Here is a 13960-nt window from a genome sequence, read left to right as displayed (position 1 = left end):
TTAGTAAATTATTTAATGTTTCTTTTCGTTTATTTTGTAGCTATTGTTTTATGTGACTCATCCCCCCTCTCGTTGTAATCGTATTTTGACATTTGATGGCCTGAATGATTCTCGACCGCGTCATTAGTGCTTTATGACAGCGGTGTCTCCCTCGCCTGAATGAGTGCGGGGCGGGATAACGGGAACGGCTGAGCTCTCCAGACTCCGAGCTGCAGCAGGACTCGTGTGTACGTGGAAGTGGAACTCTTGTGCGCGTACTGCTTGTTTCCATGGGTCTGGTTTAACGCATTGAGTCAATCTTCCTCTCGAGCACATCCGTTGAGGTAGGACTTGAAGTTGATACGTGCCCGACGATGCTGGAGACATTTACAGCAAAGCCAATAAAGTAATTCCGCGATTGTTTTGTATTCTTCGGAAGAGACGCAGGAATTAATCCACAGTTGAGAGAATTTTCTTCGGATTAGTGTGTTTTGATGGAAATATCGCTGTCGGATGCCAATGTTGCACAGCTTTAGTGTACAAGCGAAGCAGCTAGCGTTACGAAGCTAAGCGCGATAGTGGAGGACTTTTATTGAATGTAATTTATTTCGAACCGTAACGTCAGATTGTCTCCAAAGAGCTCTAAAAACGGTTAGCTGGTTAGCCACCTAACGTTTTTATGCATCACCAGTGGAGGTTATTTCTCATCTAATAATAATGTAGAAGTAATTCTTAAATAATGTATTCATACATGCAGCTCGCGCATATCGCTTGCAGGAGGATGTCCGGCTAGATCACAGTGGACTATTTTATATAGTGGGATTGTAGTGCCTCGGTTTAGCAAGTTTGGATTGTTAGTCATTTGACTTTAAAGAGGCAGGTCAGATTGGTTACTATTGCTCCTTGTTTGTCTTTACGCTGTGTTACTTGACATCATCATCTCCCAATTAATCTGATTGTGAAGACATAAACACTGACTTGACGAGTCATGCTATGATTATATAGTGTCAGGAATTAAAATACTTACCTTTACAGAATCGCTGTCAAATGCCTCTACTGTAATCAAGACTTTGCTGTTACTTGGTCTGCTCTCCTTGATATCCGTTGCCTGGCTTGTAGAAGACTCTGTCTGCTCCACCATGCGCCTGTCTTCTTTCCTGGCTGTTTTCCGGCCTGCTCTGCCTCTCATCCTGGGCCTCTCTTTGGGCTGTAGCCTCAGTCTCCTGATGGTGTCCTGGACACAGGGGGAGACTGATGAGTCTTGTGGAGATGAACTGGGAAATGGGAGACTCATACACAGTGGTCATATCAAGGATCTACAGGATGGACAAGACGGGGATGGGAATGAGGACTTCCAGCCTCGCGTTGTGCCCTATCACAAGGACCCCAACAAACCACATAAGAAAGTTCTCAGGTGAGTCCCCAAATGTCAGTTCAGTTTGAAATCTCAGTGACAAATGCTTCTTTTAGTTGATAAGTATAAATCATTCACAAATTAGAGTCTCAGTATTTGAACAGAACGCCTGAAATAAGATGATGTGAAATAAATATTATTAATTTTGCAAACACTTGTCAGGGCTGCAATCCAAAATTATTTGAAATTACATTTGGATAGTATTAGCATCAGTACTTAATATAGAATTTATTTTTTATAGGTTTGACTTGACAGTACGTAGTAGGATCTCCGCTGTGCTTCTCTCAAAGCTGAATTCTTAAAGGGGGTGAGGGATCACACACAGCTTCTGTCAATCTCATGTCAATCTTACCTATAGAGTAGTATTGCATTCTAAATATCTCCAAAAAGTCTTTAGTTTTATCATATTTATAAAAGACAGATACGCTGTACCGAGTCTTTCCAAATAAAACCGAGCGACTGGAGGCGTATCATGTGGGTGGAGCTAAAGAGTCACAAGCTATATGTTAATGTTGTTTACCGGATGTGCACTTACAGATGATAGCCAACAACACACACACAGAAATTTGAGGAAGTTTTACCCACAGCCTTCGATTTCCAATGCATGACCGTAAACTTTTATTGTTGGGACTGCTCCGTCTTTCAGCATTAGACGATCTACAAATCTGGAGCTGAACTGGGCCTTCTTTATAAACAAATATTTGCCAAAATGCAGGGAACAATCAAAAACACTTGCACAACTCCGTTGCTGCTCCGGATAAATAAACAACATCCACTTTTCCCTTTACACTGGGTTCTTTGAAAAGCTGAACAGTGTTGTCTTGCCCTGACAACAAAAACCACACTTTTTTGGTGACATTGTTGATTTTGTGATTTCCTGTGACCTGTGCAGAACAGCCGACGACTTCCCTAAAGCCGAGCACAGCACGTTGATGGGCTTTTGCTCTTTTTCCTCTGGTTGACATGTGCACGTGCACCCTTCTGGGAGAAGCGCCTGTACAAGGAAATTCTGCTCTTGTTGACATCACATAGGTCCATACCATAGACTGTAAAAAAAAAAAAACTAACCCATACTCAAAAAAACTTTCCAATACTTGTGAGTATTTTTGGCACAGAAATACTCAACCAAAAACCTATTTTTAAAACTTTTGCCATGTTTAGCATGGGAATTCAAGTCTTTAACAATGTACAAAACGGCATTGCATTCTCAGAATGCATGAAATAGCATTACACCAGTGCCATTATCCTCATTTCACCAACAAATTGGTCTCACTTACCTTTGTAATCGGCTTAGATCTCAATCCCATCATTCTTGGACAACCTTTTCAGAGACAATGTTCTAAATGCACAAATGCACTAGAACTGCTATATTATGCACGTCAGGAGAGTGCATAAGAGAGATTTGGCAATTTCACATATTAAAGGAACTGTATGTAAGAAATGTATTTCATTTAATCATAAAATGGCCCTGATATGTTTCTAGACATTAAGAAATCATGTTAATTTCAAATACTTATATCACTGACAACAGTAGTCCGGCCAGGACATTGTCATTTAAAAGTTGTTGTCGCAGCCCTCAACTGATGTTGATGTTGACATGTTCAGTTTTGGCCACAATCTTACATACACTTCCTTTAAGGAAACACTAAGCGCCTATAGACTGAACATGCAATAGGTATGCTCAAGATGTCACAGTTTTCACAAATTCACATTTTTGTAGTTTACACAGAGACAAATCATATGCAAATCAAAAATGCAATAACAGTATTTGTTTTCTTTCAAATTTGCTTTCAAAAGTTTGTGTTTTCAGGCCCCCAGTTTGAAAATGGTGTTTTGTTAACATCAGACTTAGAATGATTTCTGAAGGATAGTGTCACAAATTCAGCTTTGCTATCACAGGAATAAATGTGTAATAGTAAAATGTAAAATAGAAAAGTTATTTTAAAAGGTGATAATTATTCACAAAATTACAGTTTTAACTGTATTTTTGATCAAATAAATGCAGTCTTGTTGAGCATTAAAGACACTTCTATCAAAAACAAAAAACGTAACAACTTAAACTATTGAACAGTAGTGTATATTTACACTAAAATTAAACATTCAGTGAAAACATTCAGTTTCACATTTTGTTTGTTTGCCACAGGACTCGCTACATCCACACAGAGCTGGGCATCCGAGAACGGCTCCTGGTGGGCATCCTGAGCTCACGTGCCACTCTGAACACGCTTGGGGTGGCAGTCAACAAAACGGTAGCTCACCATTTCCACCGTACCTTCTTTTTCACTGGCTTACGGAGTGCAAAGGCACCACACGGCATGGCTGTTGTTGCTCATGGTGATGATCGACCCGTCTGGCTGATGTATGAAACTATACGGCACCTTCACCAACAACATGGCAATGAATATGACTGGTTTTACCTTGCACAGGATGATACGTACACTCAAGCTGAAAGGGTCATGGAGCTGGTTAATCATCTTAGTGCGGGACAGGATATGTACATGGGACGAGCAGAGGAGTTTATCGGTGGTGAAGAACGTGCCCGATATTGCCATGGTGGATATGGGTATCTGTTGTCACGTAGCCTGCTAGCCCGACTGCAGCCCCACCTGGACTCTTGTCGAAATGACATCCTCAGCGTCAGGCCAGATGAGTGGCTCGGTCGCTGCATCATCGATTATCTGGGTCTTAGCTGTGTGGAGAAGCATCAGGTGGGGGAGCACTTTTTAAATCAATGTAAATGAAAAGATAAAATCACTTACTGTATAAAATGTGATTGTATAAAATTGTCATTTGCTTCTCCTGAAAATGAACATCCAATAGTGAAAACAAAGTAAATATTGTTTGTTCTTGTTCATTTTCAACATCTTGTTTACATCCATTAATTCAGAGAATCTGTTTACACCTGGATTATGATCAGCGCTGTTGTGATCTTTTAAAATGATGTAGGAGATGACCTACCGTTATTTTGAGCTTCAGAAGAACGTGGACCCTGAGCGAGAAGACAGTGCACAGTTTAAAAGCGCCTTCACTGTCCACCCCGTGTCTGAACCTGTTCTTATGTATCGCCTACACAAACGCTATAACCAGATTGAACTGGACTGGACCTATGCACAAATTCAGCAGATACAGGTATGTTACCATACCTCATCTTAGAAGATAATTTCTCTCAGTCCCCCACAGGCATTGGTTATGACGGTGTCATGCATTTTGACTTAGCTGTGCTTTGTTGAGACCGACGCAATTATGCATTTTATTAAATGCATGCTGTATTTGGATGTTGACGTCTCTGTTAGATCTGTCAAGATTAAGGACACCCCTTTTTGAGCACATTCACAATGCCAAGGTCAGTAGTAGTCAGTTAATATGTATACATGATGGACAAAGTCATGCTACAATTACATTATCTATGTATATTAGTCTGACTTAGCAAATAGTATTAGATTTCAGACTAAGGCATTTACATGGCATTTAAAAAGATAAATTACTATTGTAGTCCAAATTAAATTGCACTAAATGCAATCTTTTAGATGCCTAGCTTTAACATAGTCTTTCATGTCTGGGCGAATATACTGCATAGGTAATAGGGCAAGTTGTTTGCAGCTGTCAGCCAGCCATCACGGATCACATAACAGAAGGAAATGAATTATCTCAGCTTTTCCACTGCCTTTAGATTGGATAGGATGACTTTGTCTTTGAGTCAAGGAGAAAACTTGCCTTTCTGCATAATAAATGAAGCGATTTGATAGGCAGAGGCTGAAAAGAAGAACTTGTTCACTTTACCATTTTAACTTTATTGCTGCATTGACTTGTTCTGTTGTTTTGGCCACAGAATCAGATAAATAACATAAGTGAGCTCACTCCAGAGGGCAAAGCTGGAGCCACATGGCCCATCGGAATCAACCCACCCTTCAGACCCAAAACCCGCTTTGAGGTGATCAACTGGGAATACTTCACTGAAGAGCACATTTATTCATGTGCGGACAGCTCTCCGAAGTGTGAGCTTCGTGGTGCGGACCGGGCAGATGTCAATTCGGTCCTGGAGACTGCAGTGGGCCGTCTGAACGAACGATATCAGCCCCAGTTGCGCTTCCGTAAGCGGCGTCTGCTGAATGGGTACCGACGCTTCGACCCCACGCGAGGCATGGAGTATGTGCTGGATTTGGCCCTGGAAGCCTTTACGCAGAAGGGTCACAGTCAGGTCATCGCCAAACGGGTGAGTCTGCTGAAGCCGCTCAGTGCTGTCGAGATCATCCCTATGCCATATGTTACAGAAGCAACGCGAGTACAGGTGATCCTCCCTGTGACGGCACACGATCAAGACTTTGTGGGTAACTTCCTTGACATGTATGTCATGAATGCTCTGGATACCCATGACAATGCTCTGCTCACCTTCTTGTTTGTGTATGACCCCTTCGATGCCCAGCGAGTCAGCCAGACGGACGTCTTTGCCGGTGTCAAAGCCATGATTGGTGAGGTAGAGAAACGTTACAATGATGTAAAGATTCCTTGGATCAGTGTAAAGACTGAAGTTCCCTCACAGGTCAAGCTGATGGACATCATCTCCAAGAAGCACCCAGTCGACACCCTGTTCTTCCTGGCCAGTGTATGGACTGAGGTCAACGCTGACTTCCTCAACCGCTGCCGTATGAACGCTATCAGCAATTGGCAGGTCTTCTTCCCAATCCACTTTCAAGAGTACAGTCCCGCTCTGGTCTATCGTGACCAACAACCTTCTGCCTCTTCATCGTTTGCATCTGAGACGCTGCGCGATGGCCACTTTGACCGCCATGTCTTTGAAGAAGCCTGCTTCTACAATGCAGATTACATGGCTGCACGGACAAAGATGGCGGCTGACATCTTGGACAATGATGAATTGCTTGAGAGCATGGACGTCTACGAGATCTTTGTCCGCTACTCCGGGTTGCATGTGTTTCGGGCTGTCGAGCCAGCGCTAGTTCAGAAATACGTGCACAGGGAATGTAACCCACGGTTCAGCGAGGACATCTATCACCGATGTGTTCTCAGTAATCTCGAGGGGCTGGCCTCTCGATCACACCTAGCAATAGCTTTGTTTGAACAGGAGCAGGCCAACAGCACCTGAACTGGCCATTACTGCAACATTAAGATGGCTTTAACTTCTTGATTCTCATTTAGGTGGCCTTAAGTGACCTACTGATATTGATTGAGTGAATTTCACCCTGATGCTGTGAACTTCTCTGCACAGATCATTCAGTGACTCAGATCAACTAAACACAGTGAAGTTACCTTGTTAAAGGGATAGTTCACATGAAAATGAAAAATCTGTCATTTACTCACCCACATGACTTTTTCTTCTATGGATATTTAGAAGAATGTTTTTGTTGTACATACAATGAATGTCAAAGGTGACCAATTAATCAATCTCTACCTTAGTTTTCTACAACAAAAAAGGAATGTATTTCAGGTTAGAACCAACTTAAGTTTCGCAAACAATGACAGAATTTCCATTTTCTGGGGTGAACAATCCCTTTGAAGAATGTACATATGGTGGAATTGACTCATAAATGTGTGACTAATTTAACAAGAGAACAATACTCAAGTCTTCATAACTCACTTTTAATAAAACCCAAGGAATGGGTTTCACCTCGTTTACATTACTACCGATGACTGAATGCAGGAACCTGAAGTTAGGAAGTGAAACGCATAAGGAACTCATTCATCTTTTAATATATGTACATGTCAGACTTCTGGTGGTTTGTAGAGGTTCTAGTCTCAGCTATGAAAGTAACTTGAGCCATCTTTCTTCCTTCAGATATATGATTGTATGTTTTTTCAACAGAATGTGCTGAATATTTCAGGATTGAATAAACAAATTATCTGTGAAACCTGATCATGAGTCATGACTATGATGCGCCCAACTGTTTTTATCAGGTGTCTGAGTTATGTAAAACTAAGCAGCAAAGTGTTTCTTTTAGGGTAAAAAAAAACATCCCCCACACCATTACACCATCACCAGCAGCCTGCACAGTGGTAACAAGGCATGATGGATCCATGTTCTCATTCTGTATACGCCAAATTCTGACTCTACCATCTGAATGTCTCAACAGAAATTGAGACTCATCAGACCAGGCAACATTTTTCCAGTCTTCAACTGTAATCCCAGTAACTGAGCAGATCAGGAAATACTCAGACCGGTCTGTCGGGCACCAACAACCATGCCATGCTCAAAATTGCTTAAATCACCTTTCTTTCTTATTTTGACATTCAGTTTGGAGTTCAGGAGATTGTCTTGATGTGTGGACCACAACCCTAAATGCATTTAAGCAACTGCCATATGATTGGTTGATTAGATACTTGCATTAATGAGTAATTGAACCGGTGTTCCTAATAATCCTTTTGGTGAGTGTATATTCAGAGGGGCCAGAGAGAGAGATTAATACAAAATGGCACCTTTCATCATCCGCAGGGTACATGGCTTGATCCAGTAAATTAACTGGATCTAACTGTGAAAGTCTTATTTCTCCACATTGCTATTTTCATGTATTACAGAGGACAGAACCCTGTGGATTTTGCCAGGTTTAGAGTAGGTAGGTAGTGAAAGGTTCTTTCAAAGCGGAGGGTGTGGCCCACTGCTGAATACAAACACAAGTTTCCTCATTGGCATAATAACACATTTGTCCTAAAAGTTGAATTAAGAAAATTAAAATACTGAATTGCATCAAAACTACTGCTGAATCAGCACTACTGTAATCATAAAGTAATGGCTAATCATAAATTAATCTAGTGCACTTTAGTTGATCTTGTGCATTTTTTTCACTTATTAAGGCAGTTTTGTTTGATCCAAGCCCCCCTTTATATAGATTATATGGACAAAAAATGTGTCAGATTAATGTTGTGCATATTATTTTTCTTTGAATTTTATTTATGCTAATACAACAAATGCAAATAATTTTAATACCGTACTTAAGTTTGCTGAGTCCCCCTAGTGGGCCATTGACACTTGGCTAAGAACTAAGCACTGCACTAATGCTCATCTTAAGAATAAACTCAACACACTTTCAGTATGGTGTTTCATTCCCAAACTTTGGCAAGCGCTTGTTTATTTACATCCTCACTATCCTACACAGGTACATCACATCTGTAGTTTAGATGCTGAACAGTGGAACAAGGTGAGAAAGCAAACGTACAGACTGTGAGAGAGAAAAACAACATAGTGGGCCATTAAAACCTACTTGTTCAGATGTCTGCTGGCAGTACTTTTATGAACAAACCAGGGAATAAGAATGACACTAAACAACCCCAGTTATGATGAAGATTTCAAAGCCCAGTGGAACTCTTGAATAACTGAATACATGCATGGCATTTAATCAAAGCTTACCAATCAGCATTCATTTTTAGCACCCAAAATGTTTGGATATATTTAGCATTGGATACGTTTACTGCACCTCAAAAGATGCTGTGACTAAAAGCAGGAAAGATGGTAACATTGAACACAATGGTCAGGTAAAGAAAGCACAGTTGGTGGTTTGGAGAGCAACAGAAGAGCTTACTTTACACATGAGAACAGAAAACCTTGTTCAGTTGCAAACAGCACCACAGGCAGATGTTATATTGATACAACTGTTATACTTCCAAGTTCAATAAAGTTCAAAATGGCTGACTATATACATGTAGTACCCAAAATATTTGATGGGAGGTGCTGTTGTTGCCCAACAGGCTCTGTAAAAATCACTGGTGTGCTTTCCTTGTCCACATACTAAATTTCAAAGTCTTTTTCAAAGACGAAACAAAAAGAAAATAATACATGACCCTTAAATGGCCTCTGATGTACAGGTTAGGTTGGTACTGTATGTAGAGGCAGTCATGACCCAGACAGAGAAGGGTCACTAAAGAAACTCAGTGCTCAACTCCCAAGCAGTCACAAGGTTTCTCCTGTCCTTGTATGAAAGTATAAAAATGTGTCCATGCAGCATGCATAGGTCTGAAAAAAATACTCGAGCGACAACACACAGGTCGCCAGCCCTCCTCACTTCTCACAAGAAGATGTGAGGATCACAGGCAAGCTGCAAGAACACACAATAATTGACCTGGATGAGCCATTCTTCAGCTGACAGTAAAGCAGCAGAGGGACATGATCAAAACCTAGAGCCAAGGAGAACTCAGAACGATACTGCAATGCTGGATGGCAGTACAGTGTATCCACATTTCAATTTATTCCCCTAGTTTATCCTTCATTTCTCTACTTAATTTCTTCTTTTTTTAGGTGGCATATAATTAGCACGGAAAGTTTGCGAGGGTTTGGTCATGATCCACGATTTAGTGCAAAGGCTCCATGAGTCATAAAGCAATTTTATAAAGCATTGTTTTCACAGCTAAGGATATACGTTTGGGGAAAATGTGTCCTTCATCTTTTAAAAAACTTCATCTAGTCAAATTCTGTACACTGTCTTAAAAGTAATTTAGACCTTTGGTAAAACACAAACAACACTAATAAGAAAAAAAATGCCCACAGGGTGTTATTAAAAACTGCACTGTTGATATAGTGATTTTAAAAAAAATTCTCAAAGTAGATGGTGATTTTGGTGAAGCATAATAAAATGTTAGAATATTAACTTATATTCATCTAGTTGACTGCTGATAATCTAGTTGTAAAGTCTGACGTTACTGCTTCTGGGTCCAAATTCTCCTTCAGATCCCGAAACTAAACAACAAACGGTGCTGATATACACTCACTGTAGTACTACTGAAAAATCATGATAGTAGTAACCTTCTATATCCACACCGAAATCTCAGTTGGCCAGACAGATTCATCTACTCTGTATCTTTAAAATATTTGCATCTGTGAGACTGTGAGCCCAGAAACTGTAGTGTACACTGGAGCTTTTTAAAAGCTTAGCTTAAATGTGAATAAATAGTGCTCAGAAATGGCTGTTGAGAATTTTCCCTTGAAAAAGAGTGCAGACTTTAACCCAGAAACAGTATTCAATGTCACAATTTAACAAGTAGATTATATTTCTAAATAACTTTTGTCATTATGCTGGGATGGCCTATTTTATCTATATAATTGACAGCTTCTCAAAAAACCGCAAACCTATCAAAGTGAACTAATGACTATGTCACTATGTCAGTACCGACCTACAAATGCAAAACGCAGTAACTACACATAGTTCAGAGAAAGTAGTGTGAAAACTGATACCAAAAGTAATCAAAATCTTTAAAGCCATTTTTTTTCATTCTCACTCAAGTGTGGTTGTAGTTACTGTGTTCTTACTTTATATGGCAGAATAGCTTTTAAATACTTGATTAAAACAACCTCATTCAATATTTCAGTGCTTATATACACTATTTACTTGAAAAATGCTGCTAAACGTCACTAATGTGGCAGGGACAGACAGCAGAGTGTGACATACCCTGTGAGCCACCAGTTCAGTTAATACTGAATGATGCTTCTTTTAAAGCTGTCTGCTTCAAAGTCCTTCATAAATACACTTCTGAATATAAGTGTATATGTAGTGGAGATAATTATTGTAGCTTCACTGATTCCCAACACTGACAGACATACAAAGTGACCTTTTTGATCAATACTCAAGAAAAAAAATGTGTAGACTTAATTAGAGATGTCATTGATACCTCACCCAAAACACATGTGTATCACATGGAAATTGTGTGTGAATACCAGGAATTGATGATTGAGAGGAAGGAAGGCTGAATCACAACTGAATCAAAGCTGGATCCACAATCTATGGGACTGAGCCGGCTCTGAAGTCATCAAGTTCAAAATGCTGGTGGATGCGAGTGGTATTAAAAACCAGAAATCCAAAGAAATGCATTGTGAGATGACTTGGAAGACACAGTACTGTGATTGGCTGAAATGCACATACTGTACAATGGAGCTACAGTAGCTGTTGGAGTAACAGGGTGTGATTTGTCCAGTACAGTAAATTGTAGGTCAGAGTGACAACAACGATGACTGGACACGCACTCAAACCCTCATTCACTGCAGACAAATATGCAAGGACCTCCACATGGAGGCAGTGTTGTCACAAACGAGCCGTGCTGTCTGAATGTTGTCAGTGCGGGCTCTAGGTGTTCCTCATGGCCAAGGCTTGCTCCAGCTCCTGCCTCCTCTGCTGAATCTTTGAAAGGGGGAAGTAGATTAGAAGACATAGAGCCAGTCTGATTTTGCGGGCAGTTCAGATAAAAATACAAGCTCACAAAAGACACTGACATACAACCTGTTACATCAATTTTTATAGTAGACGAGCAGAAGGTTCACACTAGTAATCGTATATTTTTACACCCTTACCTTGCAGTAGAAGTAACGGCTGACAGCCTCCTGAGACCAAGGCTGATGATAAAACTCTGCTCTCCTCTCTTCCTCTGGGTTCCCAACAACATCTGTCATCAGCTAAAACAATCAAATGGTGATAACATTAAGAAATGCAAGACAATGACAGGACAAACATGATGTAGCACATTGTTTACAGAGTCGGATACACTACACTGAAAGTTTGGGGTCGGTAAGGTTATTTAATGTTTTTGAGTCGGTAACACTTTACAATAAGGTTGTATTAGCCAATGCATTGGTTACCATGAACTAACCATGAACAATCCCTCAGTTCAGCATTAGTTCATCTTTGTTAAAGTTAGTTAATAAAAATCCAGCTGTTCATGGTTTGTTCGTGTTAGTTCACTATGCATTAACTAATGTTAACAAGATTTTAATAATGTATTAGTAAATGTTGAAATTAATATGAACGAAGATAAGTGCAGTTCATCATTAGTTCATGTTAACTAATGTAGTTAACTAAAGTCTGTTATGCACTTTATCAAAAAATACTGTAAAAACAAATACCCTTTCAATTTTCACATATTTTAAAATGTAATTTATGCCTGTGATGCAAAGCTGAATTTTCAGCTTCATTACTCCAGTCTTCACAGTTCAGAAATCATTCTAATATGCCGATTTGTCTTATTATTATCATTATTATTATTATTATTATCATCATCATCATAATAGAAAACAGTTAATAGTTTTGTGGAAACCATGATACATTTTCATTCTTCTTTAATTACAAAAAAAGTAAAATAAAAAACAAACGGTACTGTATGAGAGCTGTTGAAATTTTTTTTTACTAGGTTTTTACTAGTTGAAACTGATTATGAAGCAAATTTCTTATAGAAGCTTTTGTAAATCTGGCTAAAAGTATGCATTTCTGTATCAGTAATAGCAGCAAACAGAACTGCAACATTTATTTCAGAGAGGTTTACGAAACACTCATACTGCCCCTTCGGACCTGTTCCAAACAGGTAATCCCACCCCAAACTCATGCCATTGGTTGAGCCAAATGTTGACATATCAGGCCACTCAAACAAACTGAGCAATGTTTTGAAACCGGCACAGAGCCACTGTGTTTACACTTTTTGGGACGTCAGCCTTCAAATGGCTTTCATACATCTGTCTCAGCACATTAAACTGAGTTACATACTGTAAACAGAGAACACACTTCATCTTCAAAAATATACATTATATAAATATAAATAGTCATGTGTAGAAGAAAGAAAGCTGGTGCAGACCTTCAGATCTCTGCTCTGGGATTTGAGCCAGTCTTGAATGTAGCCTTTGGGATCCCTGGAGAAACTGAGCATGAAATCTCTCTGAATCTTCAGCTGATTGATGGACTCAATAGTCTCGTGGATCTGCAGGTTATTTAGAACCAGATTGAAAAATCAAGGGTGTATTCACAGACATTGGCAGCACTGCAAAAGTGGTTAAATCCTGATTATTATCTTTCTGTCAGTTGAAATGAGGGACCCTATAATTCAGAACAAAATGTCCAGAAGTTCAATCATCTGCTCCATATTTGCACTAACCTTGTTGTCCAAAGAGGCGATCTCTTGCTGATTGGCTGTGGAGAGCAGGAAGCTGCTCATTTGTGCTTTAAGGGGATCTTCCACCTCTACATCAATGTCATAGCAGGCCGTCTTTTTCTGATCATTAGGGTCGACACTGTACAAAAATAACCTCAATAAGAATTCATGTTTTGTATTCTTCAGAAAATTATTAAGAGCAATTTCAAAAGAGAAACAAGAAAAGACTAAACCAAAATCCTTCAGTTTTGCATTCCATACATATCTACTCATTAGAGATGTAATAAAGATGAATTATGATGCAAATAAAAACATGACATACTGCATAATGTTCTATTCAAGACTTTAGGGTAGGTAAGACTTTTTTAATGTCTCTTATGCTCACCAAGTCTGCATTTATTATATATTAATAGTAATATAATAGTAATAGTAATAGTAATAGTAATAGTAATAGTAATAGTAATAGTAATAATTTAAAATTAAATAATATTGTTTTCCATTATAATATATTTTAAAATGTAATTTAGTCCTGTGATGGAAAGACTGAATTTTCAGCATCATTACTCCAGTCTCAAGTGTCACATGATCCTTCGGAAATAATTCTAATATGATGATTCGCTGCTCAAGAACTGCTCGCTGAATAAAATATTTCTTTCTTTCAATAAACTCTCATTTTGGTAGATATCTGCAATAAATATGACACATTTGTACAGACAA

General features: G+C 39.3%; 2 protein-coding genes across 9 annotated transcripts in view; one reads left to right on the top strand and one right to left on the bottom strand.

Annotated features, from left to right (window-relative positions):
* Positions 1–146: 146 nt before the first annotated feature.
* chpf2 (chondroitin polymerizing factor 2) lies at positions 147–7262 on the top strand. 5 transcript variants are annotated; one of them, XM_067438227.1, is made up of 5 exons: positions 147–323; positions 1099–1393; positions 3537–4101; positions 4340–4522; positions 5223–7262. In XM_067438227.1, exons 2-5 carry the CDS (start codon positions 1119–1121, stop codon positions 6492–6494), a joined length of 2295 nt encoding a protein of 764 aa, XP_067294328.1. In that variant the 5' UTR covers positions 147–323; positions 1099–1118; the 3' UTR covers positions 6495–7262. The 5 variants fall into 5 exon arrangements, with proteins under 5 accessions (XP_067294328.1, XP_067294313.1, XP_067294320.1 ...); XM_067438212.1 differs by having other exon boundaries at positions 1015–1393; XM_067438219.1 differs by having other exon boundaries at positions 147–385; positions 1015–1393.
* Positions 7263–8434: 1172 nt separating this feature from the next.
* Positions 8435–13960, bottom strand: part of smarcd3b (SWI/SNF related, matrix associated, actin dependent regulator of chromatin, subfamily d, member 3b) — a 49220-nt gene continuing 43694 nt past the window's right edge. For all 4 annotated transcript variants that reach the window (XM_067438172.1, XM_067438164.1, XM_067438191.1 and 1 more), the window contains 4 exons: positions 13247–13382; positions 12950–13072; positions 11679–11780; positions 8435–11508 (listed from right to left, as the gene is read on the bottom strand). In XM_067438172.1, coding sequence (XP_067294273.1) covers positions 11455–11508; positions 11679–11780; positions 12950–13072; positions 13247–13382 — 415 coding nt within the window. In that variant the 3' untranslated portion in view covers positions 8435–11454. The remainder of the gene's footprint in view (positions 11509–11678; positions 11781–12949; positions 13073–13246; positions 13383–13960) is intronic.

Source organism: Pseudorasbora parva, chromosome 1, assembly GCF_024679245.1.
Source record: "Pseudorasbora parva isolate DD20220531a chromosome 1, ASM2467924v1, whole genome shotgun sequence".
NCBI classification, from domain to species: domain Eukaryota; kingdom Metazoa; phylum Chordata; class Actinopteri; order Cypriniformes; family Gobionidae; genus Pseudorasbora; species Pseudorasbora parva.
The sequence above is the reverse complement of the archived record's forward strand: the minus strand, read 5'-3'. Positions and strand labels throughout refer to the sequence as shown.

Excerpts from the sequence above, each read along its gene's own strand:
- chpf2 (XM_067438227.1), top strand. The coding sequence starts at position 1,119 with ATGCGCCTGTCTTCTTTCCTGGCTGTTTTCCGGCCTGCTCTGCCTCTC. Across the intron at positions 1,394-3,536 it reads CCACATAAGAAAGTTCTCAG|GACTCGCTACATCCACACAG; the intron begins GTGAGTCCCCAA and ends TGTTTGCCACAG. Across the intron at positions 4,523-5,222 it reads CACAAATTCAGCAGATACAG|AATCAGATAAATAACATAAG; the intron begins GTATGTTACCAT and ends TTTTGGCCACAG.